At 40.4% G+C, this 19,650-nt stretch overlaps 3 protein-coding genes across 5 annotated transcripts; all 3 read left to right on the forward strand.

Moving 5' to 3' along the window:
• The first annotated feature begins 7,575 nt into the window (after positions 1-7,575).
• On the forward strand, positions 7,576-10,158 carry LOC140309684 (betaine--homocysteine S-methyltransferase 1-like). Its single transcript, XM_072387640.1, has 8 exons — positions 7,576-7,684; positions 8,191-8,323; positions 8,423-8,535; positions 8,628-8,819; positions 8,933-9,080; positions 9,170-9,352; positions 9,462-9,690; positions 9,781-10,158. The coding sequence occupies exons 1-8, from the start codon at positions 7,667-7,669 to the stop codon at positions 9,968-9,970; spliced, it is 1,206 nt and encodes a 401-aa protein (XP_072243741.1). The 5' UTR covers positions 7,576-7,666; the 3' UTR covers positions 9,971-10,158.
• Positions 10,159-10,475: 317 nt separating this feature from the next.
• Positions 10,476-14,108, forward strand: LOC140309685 (betaine--homocysteine S-methyltransferase 1). Its single transcript, XM_072387641.1, has 8 exons — positions 10,476-10,614; positions 11,463-11,595; positions 11,983-12,095; positions 12,190-12,381; positions 12,546-12,693; positions 12,963-13,145; positions 13,299-13,527; positions 13,649-14,108. Exons 1-8 carry the CDS (start codon positions 10,597-10,599, stop codon positions 13,824-13,826), a joined length of 1,194 nt encoding a protein of 397 aa, XP_072243742.1. The 5' UTR covers positions 10,476-10,596; the 3' UTR covers positions 13,827-14,108.
• Positions 14,109-15,327: 1,219 nt separating this feature from the next.
• kgd4 (alpha-ketoglutarate dehydrogenase subunit 4) lies at positions 15,328-19,611 on the forward strand. Of its 3 annotated transcripts, XM_072387643.1 has the most exons (6): positions 15,328-15,353; positions 15,529-15,633; positions 15,900-15,997; positions 17,094-17,157; positions 17,766-17,974; positions 19,035-19,611. In XM_072387643.1, exons 3-6 carry the CDS (start codon positions 15,944-15,946, stop codon positions 19,050-19,052), a joined length of 345 nt encoding a protein of 114 aa, XP_072243744.1. In that variant the 5' UTR covers positions 15,328-15,353; positions 15,529-15,633; positions 15,900-15,943; the 3' UTR covers positions 19,053-19,611. The 3 variants fall into 3 exon arrangements, with proteins under 3 accessions (XP_072243744.1, XP_072243745.1, XP_072243746.1); XM_072387644.1 differs by lacking the exon at positions 15,328-15,353 and having other exon boundaries at positions 15,444-15,633; positions 15,874-15,997; XM_072387645.1 differs by lacking the exon at positions 15,328-15,353 and having other exon boundaries at positions 15,444-15,615.
• The last annotated feature ends 39 nt before the right edge of the window (positions 19,612-19,650 follow it).

A 19,650-nucleotide genomic window follows, 5' to 3' on the forward strand; every position in this document is an offset into this window, starting at 1 on the left:
TGTCCACATGTTGAAACATACAACGTAAAAGAAGACAGAACAGCTTCCTGATGGAGTCAAACACAGGCTTTTCAAATGAAAGTGAGACCCGAAGTTGTTTGTGCACATGTCCCCAAAAGCAGAAATAGAAATGGTTATGTAAGGGATGTAGACATAGTGCAAATGTTTAAGGAAATAAAAAAAAACAAAAGAACATTTTTGCTTATTGGTGGTTTCCAGGAAATGGAAATTTACTGTGTTAAGATAATAATATTAAAGTTTTAAATCATTCATAATTGACCCATGTGTGTTTTCAAAGAATATACTTATTGAGTTTTCAGAAAATTGGGTCAATTATTGCCTTCCTGGTAGTAGTATGGTTTCACTGAGAAGTAATTGTGCAGTTTACATCTAGATCTACCCAGGCTTGAACCTCAGCCAGCAACACTCTCTGTGGGTCACAGTTAGCATTGGGGGTTAAACCATTTTTTATGGTGACTTTTTCCACCAAAATCTACTCAATATTTGTGATTTATTTAAGAAATGTCAGAACTAGATATGATTCCCTAATTGAAAGCAAAGAATGACTCTAAAGACTGTTCTTGATGTTTTTAGTCTGTTCCTGTTTGGCTTCAGTAGGAATTAAATTTACAGAACACCGCATTGTCTCGAATGGGTTTATCAATGCGTGCGCTTGCTGTATCGTGTGAAAAAAGTGTGTACGCAGCTTGAACTGTAATTTCCTTTAAGTGGTCAGCAAGACACTTACACCAGTGGCACGTAAAAAAACCGCCAACATAAATAAACATTTAGCTGCAAATGTGGTGTTTTTGGACTCCTGCCATGTCACAAGCTGGAAATTAAGAGTCATAATACAACCTGTGCAACAGGAAACAAAATTACAATGTAATCTGTTTGTTTTGGACTGTAGAGACTGCATAAAGTTCAAAGGTCACAAGTCAGTTAGAATGGCATTATCTTTGCATACTTAATGAATTTCTAAAAATCAGATATTATGAAATGTTTCCAGATACTTGTATGACATACTGCCTGCTAACGTTTATTTCCCCGTGAGTGACCATTAGTTGTTTCACAGGCCAAAACTTTATGTTGATAGTGAGAAAGATGTCATGAATACAAATAATTAATTTAGACAGAAGGCAGATGTTTTCCTCCAGTTTTTCATCTGCTCAAAGAGGAATTTTACTCAATTGGGGGTTAAAAAGCCTCAGTGAAGTAAAGTAAACATAAACATATAGCAGGCAACAGTGTGGTCAGAAACCTGGCATTTGGGGGAAAAAAAGAGAATACGTCATGTCCTGTTAGGCCTGGGAGGGATTTCCCAACAGTTTACAGTGTGCGTTGGAAATGAGATTAGGAATAAAGATAGAAAGAAAGTATCACGTAATTGTGACACAAGACTTTATATATCTAATACACAGCAGAGAGGGAGGAAAGAAACAGATGTGTTGGGCTAAAAAAACATGTAAGAACTAAACTATTCTGCAGTCGCTGCTGTGGCAAAACATGTTCTTTCAACATCATGAGAAACCTAGTTGTTTCACTCTATTCAATCTGAGTCTGACTCATAAGTCTTCATATAAATACATAAACCTAATGCCCTTACATGGTCATCTTTCCTACTCTTTAAAAAAAAAAAATATTCTTTGCTTATCCAAAACTTTGTTATCTGGTAAACCTTTTTCTTATCCACTAATGTTGGAAAATGAATCGACGTGCAGACACGAGGAATTAATAGAAACACTGCAGCATCTCCTGACACATTCCCATAAAATCACATTAAGCTTTGGGCATCAACAGTGTGTCACAGCTATTTGCTTTGCCAAAATATACACAATTCTTGGATGTCAGTGACTTTATGAATTGTGTTTGGACAGCACATCTGTGGTTGCTAACAAACAGGAGAAAAACTAACTTCCATGCTTGAGGGTTCTCATTCCTCAGCAGTAGTTTTAATAATCATGCACCTATGTTTATAATCTTATGTTGAGGTCTGAGTAGAATAAGTTTACATGCTTTAATATATATATAAAAAAATCATGTTGTGTTTCTAATTCTGTACATTTATAAAGTACGTCCTGTCACTCTCTGTCCAAATGTTAGTTGTCTGTTTTAGCCCCTGTCTCTTTAGGACCTGCCCTACAGAAAGGCTCATGTTTGGTATATGTTCGCCATTCTCCCCCTTACAAACAGATGTCCCATTAGCTGCCGTTCTGGGCAGTGTCATTTGGTGTAATTTTGGCTGGTGAATTTGAAGAATTTCATTTTTCAAATGCCACAAAACGAATGTGCATCAGGCTTGTTTCGATTACTTTGGTTTGAGAAAATAAATATGGCTGTCGTAAACAGCACAGTGGTTGCTAACCTACAGCAAAACGTTCAGGAAGAAGATGCAAACCAATTACAGGACAAAAATTGAGAGAGATATTATAAAAAACTCTTTTCAGCATGGTTTGTTCATCTGATGAGACACGAGGTAACGTATCGTCTTTGTCAGAATTGCAAACTTCAACTATTTTCAGATGAAGGAAATACCAACCTCAAGTGATAATAAAAAGCTTACTTGCAAAATTCCGGAAGGATTTTCCAATTTAGCCATTTTCCATCAACCTTTGCTGATTAAAGTTGCCATGCAACTAAATTGGAATGCAACTTTAATATAATTTAATATTCAAATGGAAACACGGCTAGGAGCTCTGTCACAGACTTTGCAGCTGTGCCACTCCACCACCATTCTCTCCTGCCTCCAGTAATTAACTTTTGTTCAGCGTTAAACCTGAAATTGAGCGTGGGAAAGAATGTGTCCACCTCAGCCACAAGCCATAACCAACTTTCAAACTGGATGGTTTCTCTGGCTCTGCCAGCATCTCCTATCCTAGCGCTTACCCTGTACTTCCCTACCCCCTCTAATGCACTTTCTGTACTTCCCTCTATGCATGCACTCTACCTCTACACTGTCACCCCTATCACCTCTGACAGAGTCTGACTTGTGGTTTCCTTCTATGTAGCTTATTCTTAGCTTTGATGTTAGCTGTAATGTTATATCCTCATTTGTAAGTCGCTTTGGATAAAAGCATCTGCTAAATGCATAAACATAAACATAAACCTTTGGAGAGAAAATAAAAAAGAACAGAGTGACCTGTCCTCTTTATATGTTGATGACTGATAACTTTATGTACATTCAAGTAATGTTGAGTCATTGTGTGAGACTTTATGGTGAGATTACAGAAAGTATTCAAAGATGAGTTGCAGTAAAACTTATATAGAGAGCACATCTCATCTATTAAAGGACACTTTCACTTCATATGAAGCAGGAACTGTCACTCTGCACACACACATTAGTCCTTACTGAAAACTAATAAGCTAAATATATTTAAGCTTTCATTTTGGGTATCTTACAGCTGTAAGAAGTTGTTCTTATAATGTAACATGTTATCAGTAAGAGCCTGGGACGTTTTGGGATATAAACACCTTTTTGATTTAGCTTATCTGGCCAGAATTTCAAAACCTTGCCTAATTGAAAGTGCTAGACTTAAAGGGATAGTTCTTTTTTTTTTTTAAAGCAGGGTTGGGTGAATTTTTCATGAGGAGTCTGTTTCTGACCTGCAGTAGATGGTGGTCAGCGCAGGCCTAGTTTGTGCGTCTTATGCAGAAGCAAGGAGGAGTAAAAAGCCACAGTATAGCTCTTGCTCAAACGTTGGAATTTTTAAAGTTTGAGTTGTTTTGTTGGCAAAAATATTGGACTCTTCACAGCTCTTACTCTGAGCTGCTTTTAATGTGGCTTACCTGCAAGGATTTACATCCGATTCGTCAAACTGAGCTCTGGCAGCACTTTGCTGTATGAAAGACACTGACATAACCACTTCCTCAGTACTGCAGCTGCTTGCTCAGACCCTTATGCTGTCCTGTTGTCTTTCTGTACCTGATTTTGTAGATACAACTTATCATTTTGAAACAATAAGTCACTTTTCTGCACTGAAGCCCCAAGCTTGTACTGCTGAGAATCTCTGGAAGATGATCATTATCTATGTTGAGACTGTTTCAATTGTAAGATGTTTCCTCATCAAGGATTTCTACTTTTAAAAAGTAGCTGAAAATATCATTCACATTTTGTTTATACTGATCATAAATTAAAGTGGCCTCTCCTGCCCGTTAGAGGAGCATCTGTGTTATTTTTTTAGCCCTATGTCCCCCTCTAGTGTCTGAAAGTAGTATTACAGTATAGTAGTCAATCTAAGTCAGAAATTTCACAACCTAAGGAGCAACCAGATGCCATTTTTTTACAAACAATTATGCAACATAGGAGAGATAAGAACAAGGTTAACAGAGACTATAGTGGGAGGTGACAGAGTTTGCATCTGTACTTATCTGTCTGTGGCCTACAAATCTGCAAATAATGGATGATTTCAGCAGAATTTTTTCTTAGCTTAAGTCATGATAGGGCGAGAAGAGGGAGGAGGCTGTGGGGGGGAGGGTTGAAAAGGAAGTCCCTGTTTTACAGAAAACCATTGAGTAAACTAAGACAGAAAAGAGAACATGTGAGAAGATCACATGGAGAAAAGACATTCAGAGGTGGGTTAGTGATGGTTCTGCAGGATCTCCCATAAAGCGTCCTTATTTCAGTGATATGTTTGTGTTCACTACACTAAACAACACACAGCCTGACAGAAACACAAATATGCAATAAATAGCACTAGGTGAAAATTGATGAATACTTGCCAAACAGTATCGACAACTTGTAATTGAGTTGCTCTGCAAAAGCACAAGTTTGTATCAGGAGTAAATGTTTGCAGCGTTAGGCCAAATTATCTGCTGCCACCTGGCCAGAGGAGCATGTGACAAGTCCAATGCTTGATCAATTCTTTAGGAGTCAATAGTTAACCACAGCTTTATCAGTAGCAGGTCGCTCACATCACCTCCCCCTCCCACCAAAGGCCGTTTAATGCACTCTTTTCTTTTGCTCTTTTGCCTCAAATCTGGCCTTTTTCCCATCCAGCCTCCCTCCCCGTCCTCACCCCAGCTCTTGCCTCAGCCTTTGGTCACTGAAATTTTACAGACAGCCTCAGTTCCAGCCCCAGCCTGCAAGAACTAGTTGCACCTACACAAGGAAAATGTAACGAAGCACAACTGGTGGTCAGTTTGTGACCCTCCAACTGGAATAGCTGGAATAACTCAGACTCCAGAAGGAATCGGATATGGTTGATACTGAGCACGGAGATAGATTTCAGAGAACAGAATCTGTGTGGTTCTTGAATAAAGTTCAACATGTATAGCTTCATGTGGCTTTTGTGTCAGTTCTAAGTTAGCACAAGGAAAGGAGAAAGCGTGTTGGTGCAGCCACAAAATGAGTAAATTAATGTTACAACGTGGAAAAAAAAATCTATGGTAACTCTAAAAAAAGCTGATCCCTCAAGAAAAATAAATTCTATCATTCCAAGCTTCTATGGTCCTTTGATTGCATGTTACATAAGTCATTTGATCAGTCAGCGTGATGTGATGTGGGTAACGGGCATGGTGCTCACTTGGTGCATGTGGAGCTCTTTTTCTAACCAGAGTTGTGGTTCACTGTGCATTTGGAATTTGGGGTCTCATCAACCTCTGAGATCCGCTGCCTGAATCATCACCACTGTGTCACATAGCACATTTGAGCTGTTCCTGCTCCTACACTCGAGTATGTGCACACATTCACAGTGAGACTCCCACTAAAAGTTTATAAGCAAGGACTTGTGCCTGAGTTGAGAGGGTTCATTTTGGTGAAGCCTTAGCAAGTAAAAATACTACACCTTATTGTAAACAGGGCGCTCCTTTCTAAACACTGTCAGTGCAAAAAAAAAACAGTACTCATATTGTAAGTTGGTTGTGTTTTCTGTATGATGAATAACTAGTTAGTATGTATTCATCCTTTTTTTAGACACTGTTTATTGCATTGACTGAAAAGCAGAGACTAGCTTTAGCCTTTATTCCACACCAGTTATACACATGAATATATTTGTTTTTACGTAATCTTAAAGAGAATAATAATTTTGGAAGTGAAACTTGAGTCCATTATTTTCAACTTTTTATTTTCCTTCAGCAATTTTAAGTTTGGAGGGAATTTTCCTGTGATGGTATTTACACAGCATAATTCTGCCGATTTTTCTCCAAAATTCAGCCTTAAAGTTGAATTTTCAGGAAACTTTGTGATCCTTTATCTTTGACCAATGCCCAACTGAACAGCAAGAGCTTTAGGTCTCTGTGAGATAGCATGTTTGCAAATAAGCGCCAGGATTTTTTCACTCATTGCAACACATTTGTGCGACACCAGATGCTGTCGCACTTGTGAAATCCTATGATGAACCACAGACAGGAGGCGGTTTCCTGAACTTTGACTCTGTTGATAAACACACGAAAAAAGGCTATCTGTAGCATTCTCCCTGAAACTGGATAGACCCAGCGCTGGCAGAACTACACACCACAATTCAGCTGAAGGTCAATAATCCCTGTATCTTTGTGTGAGCGTGTGCATGTGTGTGTTTATGTGAGCCAGAATGCATCTGTGTGTAGCAAATACAGATAGGAATGAAGAATGTGGGAAGAAAAGAGGGCGTTAATGGTTAACCTGGATAAATGCAATGATCTACAATACATGCAGCCGTGGTTTTAAATTCAGAGTGATATTGGGTTCTGTCATGCAGGGCAACATAGGTCACACAGGTCTCTGGTCAAATCATGAAATGTGAAGCAACAACTAAGTAATTCTCATCACTGACTGTTTTCTTAAATCATCACTTGACCACAGTATCTAAAATATATCACGAAAGAAAATTATTCACTTTATCTAAAAAAAAAGGACAAACAATGTAATAAAATGTTTTATCTTTGCACCTCTGAGAGTACATAGAATAACATTTTCGCATGGCCAAGGATTAAGAGTTATTCAGTTCACAGATTGCTCTATTTTCTCATCAAGCATTCATCAGTCACCACACATTGATCTGGGACATGTGTCACAAAAAATACAATAAAAACTCATGTGTTTTGACCTTTGCAGAAGGTTCCAGCAGTGAAATGCTGTAAGTTCATAACAACACTAACCTAAACTTTATAGGAAACAAATGGGAGAAGAATTTGGTTTGACGTCACCTGGCTTGTTCAAAAGATTACAGACATGCATGAACACTTTGCAGGAAACACTATACACACTTCAGTTGGAGTCTTGTCAAAGCAGAACAATAATGTATTCTAATGGTTACATAATAAAGATTTTCTGGTCTGTTAAACGGAACTTGGTCATTTCTTTTAAATGATTTGCCTCACTATGGCCCTCAATGTGACAGAGAATGGTTTATGACAAAGCTCAGTGGCTTGCGAGTAATGTCATTCTTAGACAAGCAATATTATTGGCTGCTCTAGTAATTTAATCGTTTTACAGCCAGATCCCTCTTTTCCGTTAGCTCAGCCGGTTGGTACAGCCCATGTCTTCTTCATTGATCTTTGGGATAAACCTCGTTGCATAATTTCCAAACAAACATGTAGCGATTTGACGTGAATTTGGCACCAATGTGAAATCCTCCCATTGCTGTGCAGCAGTATAAAACTGGGGACAAGTGACTCTCAGTACTCTTCAGGCCAAAAGAGGGGTTCACTGTTACCAAGTGCTTAGTGCTGCAACTGAGACAGGGAGGAAATGGCACCTACAAAGAAGGTAACACAAACTCTTAATGCAATGCTGCATTTTTGTTGTCTCTCTACTAGTATGCAGAGGCTTTACCGATGCAGCACACAAAGCTTAAACATCATCAAATTTACAAAGAATTACAGTTTATTTGGACAGTTGATTGAGGCTTTGTAGGGAATATGTAAGCACAGATTTTATGTGAGTGCATGTACTTTGTTAAAGAGCGAAACCAGTCTCAGCTGGACAATCTCAAACCAAAAACTGCTTTTATCTTTGCACCTTTGTACCCAAGCTGCAGCTTCTCTCACATAAACACAGACAGAATCGTAAAATTTAAATTTTTCGCACAACTCAACCACAGTAACATATATGAGTCTTAGCCTCTGTATTATCACTGAATAAATTTGTATTTGGCACTTGTGCTCCCCTCATCTAAATCAAATAAAGGAGATTTCCAACATTTCCATAAGCATAAAATACACTCAGTGTAGAGAATAGTTTAAGTGTGTCATTGGATCCTTCTGCTCACACAGGGTATCCTTGATCGTCTTAATGCTGGGGAGATTGTTATTGGCGATGGAGGTTTTGTGTTTGCTCTGGAGAAGAGAGGTTACGTGAAGGCTGGGCCTTGGACTCCCGAGGCTTCTGTCACTCATCCTGAGGCTGGTAAGACTCGTTGCACCCAAATATTTCGTATCTCACACCCAAAGCAAACTTAAACTCGCAAGTTTTCACCATTTATTTGACAAAGTTTGTTTTCATCAGTGCGACAGCTACACAGGGAGTTCCTGAGGGCCGGAGCTAACGTAATGCAGACATTTACATTCTATGCCAGTGATGACAAACTCGTGAACAGGGGTCAGACACTGAAATACACCGTGAGTACACAACTGTGACACTCTAACTATTTTAATCGGTTAACTTTACCAGTGCGTCATTAAGAGTTTCATCGCCTGCCTTGTTCTCTCAGGGGCAACAAATTAATGAGGCAGCTTGTGACCTGGCAAGAGAAGTAGCCAATGAGGGAGACGCACTGGTGGCTGGAGGAGTGTGTCAGACTCCATCCTACCTGAGCTGCAAGAGTGAGACAGAAGTGAAAGCCATCTTCAAGAAGCAGCTGGATGTGTTTGTAAAGAAGAATGTGGATTTCATGATTGCTGAGGTGAATTCAAGTAACATTCTAATGCTTTTAAGCTTTAAATAAGTCATGTCAAAACACTGTGGTCTGGAATATGATTAGTTAACCATCAGTGATTATTGTTAATGTGATTGCAGTACTTTGAGCATGTTGAGGAGGCAGAGTGGGCCGTGCAGGTGCTGAAAACCAGCGGGAAGCCTGTAGCTGCTTGTTTGTGTATTGGCCCAGAGGGAGACATGCACGGCGTCTCACCCGGAGAGTGTGCCGTCAGGCTGGTGAAGGCTGGTGCGCAAATTATACTGAATAAGCTCACACTTTCTTCTTTTGGTTCTTCAACTAAAAAGCCATGGTAATTACTTCACAATGCTCTCTAGGTGCCCAGATTGTGGGAGTCAACTGCCATTTTGACCCCATGACCTGCGTAAAAGCTGTCAAGATGATGAAGGAGGGAGTGGAGAAAGCCGGGCTGAAGGCTCACTACATGGTGCAGCCACTGGCATTCCACACTCCAGACTGCAACTGTCAGGGATTCATTGATCTCCCAGAGTTCCCCTTTGGTAATATATTTTGCTTGCTTGCACATTAAAAGAGAGAAAAAAAGACATTTGTCCATGCAATTTTTCACTTCTTTCTTCTTCTTTTTCCTTCTGTTCCTTCTGTTCTCAGCCCTGGAACCCAGGATTCTGACCCGATGGGATATGCACAAGTACGCCAGAGAGGCCTACAAGGTTGGCATCCGATTCATTGGAGGCTGCTGTGGGTTTGAGCCATATCACATCAGGGCTGTGGCAGAGGAGCTGGCCTCTGAGAGAGGAATAACACCCCCTGCATCAGAGAAACATGGAATGTGGGGTTCTGGGCTGGAGATGCACACAAAACCTTGGGTCAGAGCCAGGTAAAACATCTGAGAACACCCAATACTCTGAGATTTACATGTTTTTAGAACCTAAATAGTTAATCTTTTCTTTTTCTGTTTATCCTCAAGGTCCCTGCGTGAGTACTGGGAGAACATTGCGCCTGCATCTGGTCGTCCCAACTGCCCGTCCATGTCCACACCAGAGGGCTGGGGTGTGACCAGAGGCCACACTGAACTGATGCAGCACAAAGAAGCCACCAGCTCCCAGGAAATGAAGCACGTGCTGGAGATGCAAAAGAAGGTCAAGTCCTCCGCATGAACAAGATGGAGTGAGAAAAACCAATGCACCCGCCTCTTTCATCGATCAACAAGAGAGGGACGAGGAGGAAAGAGTGACGGCTTTCCCTGTTCAGTTCAGAGATTAAAAAGCACTTGTAACAGCAACGCTCCAGTTGTGGAGTGTTTTAATGGCAACCCCAAAACAATAAACCTGAGTTGGTAACTTAATTCTTCATCTATGTGTTTTCAGTGTTGAATGAGTAAATGCATTGCTGCAACACACACAAACCATTCAAAACTTAAAATGAACATGTCACATATTCACTCATTTAAGAACTGACGCAAGTAATTTCAAGTAGAGCTTGTCTTTTGAGGTTCAATAACAAACCCACACCCAAGTTAAAGTGGTGCTTAAAAAACATCAAGAACCATAATTAATCCGGACCAAACTAGTAGTACAGTCTCACAGTGCTCTCATTCAGTTAAAATGGGGAGGATAAGGAGTAAACACTGTAGTTGTGTAACCTGCTTCTTACCAATCAGAGCAGTTCTCACACAGGCCACTCCCCTTCTCCAGAGAGATTTATTGTGGCCCCCTGCTCCACACTAGTGTCACTTTGGCTTCTCAAAGTCTGAGCAATCAGGGGTCCACACAGCTGCAGGAAAATGGCACCAACAAAGAAGGTATGTGTGAGAGTTAGATATGCGCTCAGGACTGTCCTGTAGAGTATCCACGCAATTACGGGTGGTGGTTATGTGCAATACTAATATGAATCATATGTATCATGCTGTTGTGTGGGGGATATTCTGGGCTTTGACCCTCCTCATGCATCTTCAGCACAACTAACATGCAAGGTGGCATTTCTCTGACAGCTTAACCCTCCTGCTGTTGAAGGAGAAATAAGACCAATAAAGCTGCAATGACATTTTTCAATATGGCTCATGAAGATTGGTTTTAAAGTTTTCTCTTTGAATTTGTTAGAATTATCATTTATTCCATCCCCAAGTAGTTTGAGAGATAATAGTAGTTTGAAGAGATTGACTTGAATAACATTTGCCTTAACAAGACGTTTGAATTTCCCTTCACTTATGATAAGAAAAGTGCAACTCCACATCAGTGAAGTCATGCTCAATACACTGATTGTTATTTAATCAGCAGTTTACTCTGTAAATGAATGCAAATCTATTTGCACAATCCAAACTGTAATGAACATATAAAAGATAAAATTTCACTTCTCGATCAGGATGTTGAAATCAAAGGGTGCGTGTAAATGTCAGTCAGAAAGGCTGCTCTTTTAATAACTTGTGCTCATAGTGAGAAGTGGGATGTAACACAAGACTTGTGACTCCTCAGTGAACAAGAAATAATTGACAGATATACTGTGAATGTATATCAGCAGCTATTCTCATAGTTTGCCTGAAATGAAAAGATCTTTTTTGGTTTAAGTGGCTACACTGTGGTTTTGCATCTCCACTAACCAAGTTAAACTCTAGCTGCATTTTTCTGAGCTCACACTGAACATTTGTTGCAGGGAATCTTGGAGCGTCTTGACGCTGGGGAGATTGTTATTGGTGATGGAGGCTTTGTGTTTGCTCTGGAGAAAAGAGGCTATGTGAAGGCTGGACCTTGGACCCCTGAGGCTGCAGCAGAGTACCCTGAAGCAGGTGGGAACAAGCTGGTTTATCCATTTTAACATCCTATTTAAATTGAAAGAGGCCATTTCATGACTTAGTTTTTCTCTTACCTTCATTGTGTTATATACAGATTTTTGTACATGTAAAGAATATGCAGAGTAACAAAGTCCACACCAAAGGGAAGTTGTTCTGTCCTGTAAAAGGCACTGTTCCTGAGCCGCCTGTAGTCCTGTTTCCTGCCTATTAGCTAGTTAGTCATGCATTTAAAAAAAAATAAAAAATCTGCCATGTCATTTTAACCATTTTATGAGAAAAGTTATGGTTTTTGGAACATTGAAGCATGTCACTTCAAATATAATGATATAACAATGTCCATATATTTGCCTTACAATGATATCCCTTCATGATTTTCTTTAGTGCGTCAGCTGCACAGGGAGTTCCTGCGTGCTGGAGCCAATGTTATGCAGACATTCACCTTCTATGCCAGCGATGACAAGCTGGAGAACAGAGGCAACAAGCTCACCTTTACTGTAAGTTGAATAAAACACCACACCCATAAAAAATGACATCGTTTTATGCTTTTTGGATTTCTTGTCTGATTCTCACCCTGGCTTTGTTCTGCAGGGAGCACAAATTAACGAGGCTGCCTGTGATTTGGCCCGTCAAGTTGCCAACGAGGGTGACGCTCTGGTTGCAGGAGGAGTGTCCCAGACTCCATCCTACTTGAGCTGTAAGAGTGAGACAGAGGTGAAGGCCATCTTCAAGAAGCAGCTGGACGTGTTCATCAACAAAAATGTGGACTTTCTGATTGCTGAGGTAGAGATATAAAAATATGTACATTACCGTAGAAGAACCATAGGAAATCCCAAACATTTTTAATTTTAACATTTTCCAGAGGATGCCATTAAGTGTGAAAGCAATGTTCTATAACATATTAATGTTGAGAGAAGCAAGATACGACTGAGTGCTTTATCCTGCAGTACTTTGAGCATGTTGAAGAAGCCGTGTGGGCTGTGGAAGTGCTGAAGCAGACAGGGAAACCTGTGGCTGCTTGCTTGTGCATTGGACCCGAGGGAGACATGCACGGTGTTACACCTGGAGAGTGTGCTGTCAGGCTGGTGAAAGCAGGTGTGTAAAATGCTCTTTAATATGCCCTAAAATAATTATTACACTATTCACTGTTTTGCATGTGTTTACCTAACATTATTGCTGAATTGTTCTTCATGTGCATATAAGTTAAAGTTCAAGATAAGCATAGACAAAAGATTACCATTAGAAAAAGAAATGGACAAAGTAGAAATCTGAAATCCATCCAACCATGGCCACAGTTCACAGCTGGTCTTGTGTAACTTAATCATCCAATCCACTGTCGGCTCACACTTCTCTACGCTTCCTAGGTGCCCAGATTGTGGGAATCAACTGCCACTTTGACCCCATGACCTGCGTGAAGGCCGTCAAGATGATGAAGGAGGGAGTGGAGAAGGCTGGGTTGAAGGCTCACTACATGGTACAGCCACTGGCATTCCACACTCCTGACTGCAGCTGTCAGGGATTCATAGATCTCCCAGAGTTCCCCTTCGGTAATAATACACTGTTTGTTTTAGATTCTTGTCTGTAAAATCCCAGACTAAAAATAAGGTCTTGCTATGTCTGTGCACACATTCCCTTTGGTGGGATGTTCATTTTTACTACAAATCATCAACACGCAATTAAGAGAGTTGATTTTCTCCCAGGTCTGGAGCCCAGGATTCTGACCCGATGGGATATGCACAAGTATGCCAGAGAAGCCTACAATGCAGGCATTCACTTCATTGGTGGCTGCTGTGGATTTGAGCCGTATCACATCAGGGCTGTGGCGGAGGAGCTCGCCCCTGAAAGAGGTTTCCTCCCACCTGCATCGGAGAAACATGGCACCTGGGGTGCTGGTCTTGAGATGCACACTAAGCCCTGGGTCAGAGCCAGGTAAGAAGTAACTGATGATATCTTATTCTGTCACTGAACATGCACTAAACTTGGTCAAAACTGCCACAGTAGCTCTTTGTTACCTGTGAGTACTAACTAATGTTTTCTTTTTCTTTTTTAGAGCCCGTCGTGATTACTGGGAAAACCTGAAGCCAGCCTCTGGTCGCCCCCTTTGTGCCTCCCTGTCTAACCCTGATGGCTGGGGTGTTACCAAGGGCCACGCTGAACTCATGCAGCAGAGAGAGGCCACCTCCAAGGACCAACTCAAACAGCTGTTTCACAGGTCAAAGGCCCAGTGAATGAGCCTCCATCACAACTGGCAGCAGATATGAGTCAAACCGCTGTGCTGTGGAGCTACTGACACACAGTGGTGTGCACCCTTTTTATACAGTGCTGCACCTTAGAGGCATTACATTAAGCGTCAAATTCTCACTTAAGACTGCACTGTTCTGTATATTTGTTGATTATTAAACCGAGGCCAGAGTGTCTCAAGTCAGAAGATGACCCATGTTGAAACCTGTTTGTTTTCCATGACCCTGGACAAGTTTGTTTAATAAAATAAGATCTACTGCAATACAAAACTCCTTCCTTGAATGTTGAGATTTCTTGTTGTATACAGGAGAAGAGAAGCTAGATGTGTGAGTGAGGGGATTATTTGGTGCATAAATTTTGTCACATCTACATTTAATATGGGGATGATCATGCTGATGCAGAAATATTCAACATGTTGAACTATCCACAAGGCTTTATCAGATGAACTGCATAGATATGGTGATTATAATTTCAATCAATCACCACCTATTTGTCCAAATGAAAAAAGTGACAGAAATGTCTGAATAAACCTATACGTTATCAATCCATCCATTTTCTACACCCACTTAATCCAGGTCATTGGGGCAAGAGGCAGGGTATGGCCCATCACAGGGCCACACAGAGACAAACGAGGCAAACACGCTCACTCTCACTCCTAGGGTCAATTAAGAGACACCAATCAACCTATATGCACGTATTTCGGAGGTGGGAGGAAGTAGTAGTGCCTGGAGAGAACCCACGCATACACAGGGAGAACATGCAAATTCCATACAGAAAGGCCCCAGCCAGGAATCGAACCAGGAACCCGTTACCTGATACCTATCAAGAACAAATAGCACTTTATAACACCCAAATGAAATTTGCCCAAAACTATTTCAGAGCATGCAATAACCCGTCCCAAGCATTAGTCCAAACATCATACATGGACATAATTATCCATGAATTTAAAAATGGAGATAAGTAAGGATAAACATGAAAAAGAGGCTACGGAGGATGTCCAACAACGACATTTCCCATGTGGCATTTGTGTAACTGCATTTGCAAAGACCCTTCTGGATAATATTGTAGCCATGTGAAATTTCTAAAGCAATCTTTTGTCAGTCAGTCACATCACCAGGGCTCTCTGGAGATCCATTTACTAATTTCCATTTACTTGTTCAAGATTCCCCTTCCTGCTCTACTGTTCAAAAACAAACAAAGCAATGGTTAAAGATTATGACCTATCATGAAGCAAATTTCTAAAAAGAATTTGAATATTTGATCAAAGTTGTTTTGAATATCATCAGTTTCTGTTCTGTAATTTAATTGCCCTTAATAAAACAGTATGTCATCGGTTGAACTTGTTTGAGGCGGTTTCGAATTTTCTGTTAGTGACACATCTTTTACTACAAAAGATCTCTGTTACTGTGCTCATTTATGATTGGGCGATCTTTGAGCATGTGACTAGCTTATCTGGGGGGCGGGGGGGTTAAGGGGAAGGTTTATGTCCAAGGTGGAGTGAAATTAAAGATAGGGTATGATTCTTGTCTTTGCCTATTTTAGTAAGCTTGGATTAATAATTTCATAAAACGGACAATTATCTGTCTATTTAGGACTAAAAGTCTTTGGACTGTTGCAGGACCTTAAGTGATTTTACTTCATTGTGGGTTCAAGTCTTTATGTTTGTCTGTGTTTATCCTTTTATGACAGAAGGCGGTAGTATGGCCTGACCATTTGACCTGACAGGACCGTCACTGACAACGCATCTATCTGCAGTTTGCAATTATCGCGAAACAGGTAAAGACGTAGCTAAAGGTAAGGTGTAGCTAATACGGTGCTTGGAATTAAGGTCAAATTGTTAAATATTTTGTCCTCTACTAAAAATAAATGTGTTGCTGGTATAAAAATCCTTCCTGAATTGTGCTGTACATCGTTCCTGCATCTTTGCTGTTAATCCTGATCCGTATCTGACGTCTTCCCCTGCACCATTATCATTAACCGCATCCTCTGGACCACTCATTTTACCCGAAACTTCACTGTTTCTAATGACTGTAGCGCCCCCCTGTGGTATGTTTCTGCAGCTACAAGGAGCCTTTAATACCGGAAGTAAACCCCGGAGGTCGTCATGGGGAGCAAAGTCAGCTCCAAAATGGCAGCTCCCACCGCCAGAGTAATTCAGGTAACGTCGCTCCTGAAATCTTCAATTTTCCATCTCTGTCTGTGTGTTATGCCTTTATTGAGGGTCTTAAGGAACAATGTTGTTTTTGTGGGGTTTTGGGCTGTTATCTACTTATTTCAGCGAGGTCTTTTGGGTGGCAAATCCCCGCCGTACCCTTGTTAATGTCCTTGTTAAAATACAAACAGTCATGTCATGTCAGGGTTTTTTATTTTTATCACTTTGAAACGGCAGACTTTTACTCGTTAAATCCGTTTTGTAGTTAATTGACATTTTTGTTATCGTCGTCGTTCTTGTCAAGACTGACTGGTTAAGTCAAACATATTTATACCGAGGTGAATAACTTTGTACTCAACTCAGATTGTGAAAATTTACAAACGCCGATCACATTGTTCACCTTTATTTGTCTATTTACATCATTATTGGGACTTTTTTGGTTGTTGCTTTAGGTTCAGTCTGAATGCCTTGAATCTATTGCCTTCAATTGCTAAGGAAACCTACAATAAAACACTGTACTTCGATTACTTCCACAACTGTTTAATATCTTGAATATTTTTCAGTTGGATGTTAACGTCAATGCTCAATATACTAATTAGACAAATGCTTAATATTGATAGATCACTCACAGATGTTGTGTTTGCAACTGTAGAAGTTGATGAGGTGTTGGATGCATTAATTTGATCATATAAACTGGAAACATTGTGGCATATGTAGGGATAATCAATCAATGAAGTGATCATTTCAGCTTTAACATGGACATGTGCATTAGTTCTCGTAATGTGAATTTCATAAAATGGGTCCTGTCTTAATTACTGGTTCCTATATTGTTTGTTTATGAGCAGTCATAAGTGCTGCAGGTATATGGTAAGAATATTTGGATTTGCAAAAAACAGAGAAGTATACAATAGCTTATTTAGAAGGAAAAATAAAGGTAGAGGGGAGCCTCAGAATGAACTAGCAAGGTTGCGATATCTTAACTGTACGGTAACTAGATACACCATGAAAGAGGAAGCAGAATACTGAAACCTCCCAAAACTTTTGTTGAACTGATATTTTAACAGACTGGATAACTCGTGTGTGTGTTTTTGTTTTTTTCCAGGCTGTAAAGCCACACGCTCCTCTGATCAAGTTCCCCAACAGACTGGGCGTGCCAAAGCCCAATGGTGAGTGTGTATGAATGTTTTTTGTGAGCAGGTGGATTAAATCGACTGTAGCAAAGGAATCGCATGAGACCCAGAGAATATTGTGCTTACTGAGAAAAAACTACTGAGAGGAATCAGTGATATACTGCCACTTTTAAACTGGGTTCAGATGCTGGTACGGAGCCAGAGCCTAACAAACCACTAGTTCTTTGGATTTGGACAGCCAAATCGGTGCTATAGAGTTTGATTTAGAGTCAAGGGGGAAGCCTTATTGGGACCGAGACACAGAGCCAATATAGTGTTGCGTCTGCTTAATTTAAGAGGGAATAATAAAGCCTTTTGCATCTTAACCTTTGATGTGAAGTCAACTCTGCAAAGGTTCCTTACTTCCTCCTGTTTGTTTCATTGTTGCCACTCAGCATTTGTGAAAACTGCTCTTTATGCTCCACGTCGAGAGGTTGTCATGAGTGCTGTTTGCAACTTATGTTGTGCTGTTTATGTTGTTTGTTGTCCCAGTATCACAAGGGGATAATTGGCAAGATAGGCCATGTTAACAAAAAAAAAACCTTTGAAATATCTTTTACCATCTGATGATTTCCTTCTTATCATTCACTGCCTCCCTCTTTCAGCCCAAGAGGCTTTCAAAATGTTGGCGGTTAACCTTCCAGAGCACAACGCCCCCAGTTCCCCTTCAGCGGCTGTGCCGCCTCCGTCAACAAGACCTCATGTACCTTTGACCCCACTCCCCGGCACGCCAGACACCCTGGCCTCTATTCAGCTTTTACCTGCGAGGTACCGCAGGAGACAGTTGACAGTGGAGGAAATGGACTTCATCCAGGTGAGGGGCTCAACCCACCATGGGTGGCATGCTGAAGATGAAACATTCTTGTCAGTATTTTTTATTTTTATCTCATATTATTTGACAGTGAAAATAGGGAAATAAAGATCATGTTTACAGTTGTAAGACACAACTGGAAGCTTTCAGATACCGAGGTCTGACTCTGTATTTATTGATCACTTGTTCACTCAGTTTTATAGTTAAGGCTGCACATTTCAAGGCTTTATGAATACTTGTATTTGTAAACCTTGTTCCAAAAATACTTTAGGAAGCTGCCTAGCTAACTGTACCTTTCACTCTGAAAGGTACAGTTAAAACCCAGAAACCAGGAGAAGGCCATAAGGAGATAAACTTTTAGCTTTTCCTTACTTCAATGGAAGAAATGAAAGAGCAGTGGAGGTCAGGTTAAGGTCTGTACTGTACCGTAGTACAGAGACATTCACTCAGTATATGACCCTTATGGAGGATTAACTGTGAACTGTGGACCGATGAAGTTAAGATAGACCTTAACTCTGATGAGCAAAGGCATGTTTGGACAAAAGAAAGAGGTCGTAGTTTCATAAAGAGAATATGTCTCTAGTTGTTAAGACACCGGGGCAGATGGATCGTACTTTGGCTTTTGTTGCAGTCAGTGACACAGGAGTAATTTCACTGGAGGGAAGAGTGGATCCGATCATCACAGTTCGTTGCTAACAATCAGTGCATTGACCTCGGTGCATGTTTCACACTCTTTAGTACACAAAACTAAAAGACTTTCTTTGAAGAATTGGATCAAAACAAACCAGAAGTAGAAGACACCTGGCTTCTACAGAAAGATTTCCCTAATTGTGATATTTGACCGTGCAAACCAAACTTTTATTTTGAACAGGTAATCTGGCTTAAATGATCATTTATTATGTACATGTATATCAGCTGTTAGCTATTCACACTAACGCCATGCCTACATTTCCCTTTGACATCCACTTATAATTTGTAGAAGGTAGAGATGGTTTAAAACTGTATTTGGCCAAAATTGATTTATTTGAACTGATCTGTACTGTGGTGTTTCTCTTTGGCACAGCGAGGTGGACCAGAGTGACATGAAGCGACTCCATCACTGCAACCAAAGTCCTTATCTGTTGGAGATCAGTCTGCATCTTTATTCTGCTCCTCAGCACAAGAGAACCTAATGCCACGAGACATGTAGAATAAAGCATTACATGAATCCTGTTGAAATGTACATATGTTTATTATTAGGTGATTGTGATGTAATTTAAGTCCACACTATTCATGATTAATACACACAGAAAAGCCATGACGTCAGCTTCTCGGTTTTACTGGCAGTGCAGATAATTCCAACCGGTTTTGTTTTTTTTAATTCTATCAGCTCAACTCTCCATCCCTAGGATTTTCAATTCTTTGCCATCGAATTTTGTTGAAACTCCTGAAATTCCACCAGACCCACATCCAAGCAGGAACTCTATTAACACAGTAGCGAGCCCATTGCTTTTCATGGCGGTAAACTCTTGTTTTTTTTCGGGGGAGGGGCTAAATAAAGTCAAAGAGATGGTTGTCACCACATGACATCAGTTCCTTAAACTGTGTTGCGTTCATGTAAACCACTGGATTTAAATGATTAAAAGAATACTGCATTTGGATTGTATGTGTGCTTATCATGTTTGATGTCAGTGCACCGA

Source organism: Leuresthes tenuis, unplaced genomic scaffold, assembly GCF_036924035.1.
Source record: "Leuresthes tenuis unplaced genomic scaffold, fLeuTen1.0.hap1 SCAF_6, whole genome shotgun sequence".
Lineage (NCBI taxonomy): Eukaryota > Metazoa > Chordata > Actinopteri > Atheriniformes > Atherinopsidae > Leuresthes > Leuresthes tenuis.